Below are 1,951 nucleotides of genomic sequence, written 5' to 3' on the forward strand. Positions count from 1 at the left end.
GTTGTTGGAGCTGAGGCAGAAGATGAAGGTCCTGAAGGACAATTGGAGAACCGGAGCACTTCCCGAGCAATCACTAGAGGATGCCCATTTGCTGACATTATTGTCCGGGAACCCCTGCCTGGAAATTTCAAGTCTGCCAAAATAAAAGACTATGATGGCAACGCAGACCCTGAGGAACACTTGGCCAGATTTGAGAACATGGCCATGCTGCACTGTTACACTGATAGAATAAAGTGTAAAGTGTTCCTAACAACATTGGTAGATTCGGCTCAGAGATGGTTTGAGGGTTTGGCCCCCCAGAGTATTAGTTATTTCAAAGATTTCCAGAAGTTGTTCTCGCACCATTTCAGCAGCAGCAAAAAGTACAAGAAGACTGCTTTCAGTTTTTTCGAAGTCAAGCAGAGCCCGGAGAAAAGTTTAAGGGCTTATATTCGAAGATTCAACCGAGTGGCTCTGGATGTCCCCACTTGTGCCACTGAGACAAAGACTACCGCATTTACCCAGGGCTTAAGGGAGGGTGAGTTTTTCAAATCACTGACCAAGATGCCCGGCAATTTCGAGGACTTATTATCCCGGGCAGAGAAGTACATCAATATGGAAGAGGCTCAGAAGCAGAAGAGAGGCTGTAAAAAAGAAGAGAGGACCGGGTATCTAAGCCCGAGGAGAGGGGGCAAAAGAGAGGTAATCCAGGGCACTTTTCTCAGCACGTGCCTCTGAAGATGGCCTGCTAAAGGGAAGTACAAGAATGCAGTAGGGACCTGGCCCCAGACCATCAATTATCCTTGCCAGAGAAAAGAGAATTTTGCACTTTCCACAAAGTGTGTTATCATAACACCGAATATTGCAAAACATTGAAGGGAAATTATGCCTTACCGTCCATCTTGGGACCCAGTCACAATAACCAGAGGCCTAGATTGCCACCTTGGACATCTCGGAAACCAGGATCCAGTGCCCGAGGGAGAGGTATGAGGAATAACCCGAGGAGTGAACCCGGGAGAAGAAGGAGCCTGAGCCCGAGTGGAAAAATAATTTGCCCCCTGCGACGGGGTTGATTAAAATGATATCAGGAGGCTCTACTGATGGAGACTCCAACCGGGCGAGAAAGTCGAGAAGTAGGAGGGAGTGTATGGAGGTAGAGGGAGCAAGGAGGAACGAGGCGGTCATCAGTTTTGGCCCAGAAGATTTGATAGGGGTGAATCTGCCCCACAGTGATACCCTGGTTATCCAAGCCCGTGTGGCAAATTATGACATTTTGAGGGTCTTTGTTGATTCGGGCAGTTCTGTAAATGTGATTTTTAAAGATGTCTTTGCGCAGATGGATTTGCAGGGTTTTCACTTGGAAGCTGTGGAAACTGCCCTCTTTGGCTTTGCTGGCCACGTGGTCTACCCGGAAGGAGAGATTGTCCTACCACTAACCCTAGGCTCTCAGGATCTCAAGAAGACAGTGATGACCTCTTTCACTGTAGTGGACTCCCCATCTTCATACAATATCATTTTGGGGAGGCCGGCTATGAATGAATTAAGGGCTGTGGCATCCACTTACCATCTAAAGATAAAGTTTCATGTGGGAGCCCGGGTAGGAGAAGTTAGGGGAGATCAACCTTCTTCCCGAAAATGTTATGTGGAGCAGTCCGGGTTGATCAGAGCAAAACCAAGAGAGAAGGGAAGAAGGAAAGGATGGATGAAGTTGGAGGAAGAGTGGTGGAGAAAGGGGAAGTACATTTTGTAGCAGAGGAGGAGCAGGAGATGATAGAAATCGGACCAGGCCAGCAAATCCGGATGGCTCGGGACCTCAATGCATCCACCCGAGTTAGTTTGATTAACTGTTTAAAAGCTAATATTAATGTATTTGCCTGGTCCCAGCAGGAGTTGACAGGGATTTCTCCCCTGATATCGGAGCACCAACTGAACATTCTCCCGGGATCTCACCCTGAAGCAGAAAAAGACACTT

The 1,951-nt window shown here is 47.8% G+C and overlaps 1 protein-coding gene across 1 annotated transcript in view; it reads left to right on the forward strand.

Annotated features, from left to right (window-relative positions):
• Positions 1–1,729, forward strand: part of LOC142504380 (uncharacterized) — a 6,011-nt gene extending 4,282 nt beyond the window's left edge. Inside the window, exons 2-4 of the mRNA XM_075617256.1 lie at positions 20–681; positions 858–963; positions 1,068–1,729. Of these exons, the coding sequence (XP_075473371.1) occupies positions 20–681; positions 858–963; positions 1,068–1,729 (1,430 nt within the window). The remainder of the gene's footprint in view (positions 1–19; positions 682–857; positions 964–1,067) is intronic.
• The last annotated feature ends 222 nt before the right edge of the window (positions 1,730–1,951 follow it).

Source organism: Primulina tabacum, chromosome 9, assembly GCF_025594145.1.
Source record: "Primulina tabacum isolate GXHZ01 chromosome 9, ASM2559414v2, whole genome shotgun sequence".
Classification (NCBI taxonomy): domain Eukaryota; kingdom Viridiplantae; phylum Streptophyta; class Magnoliopsida; order Lamiales; family Gesneriaceae; genus Primulina; species Primulina tabacum.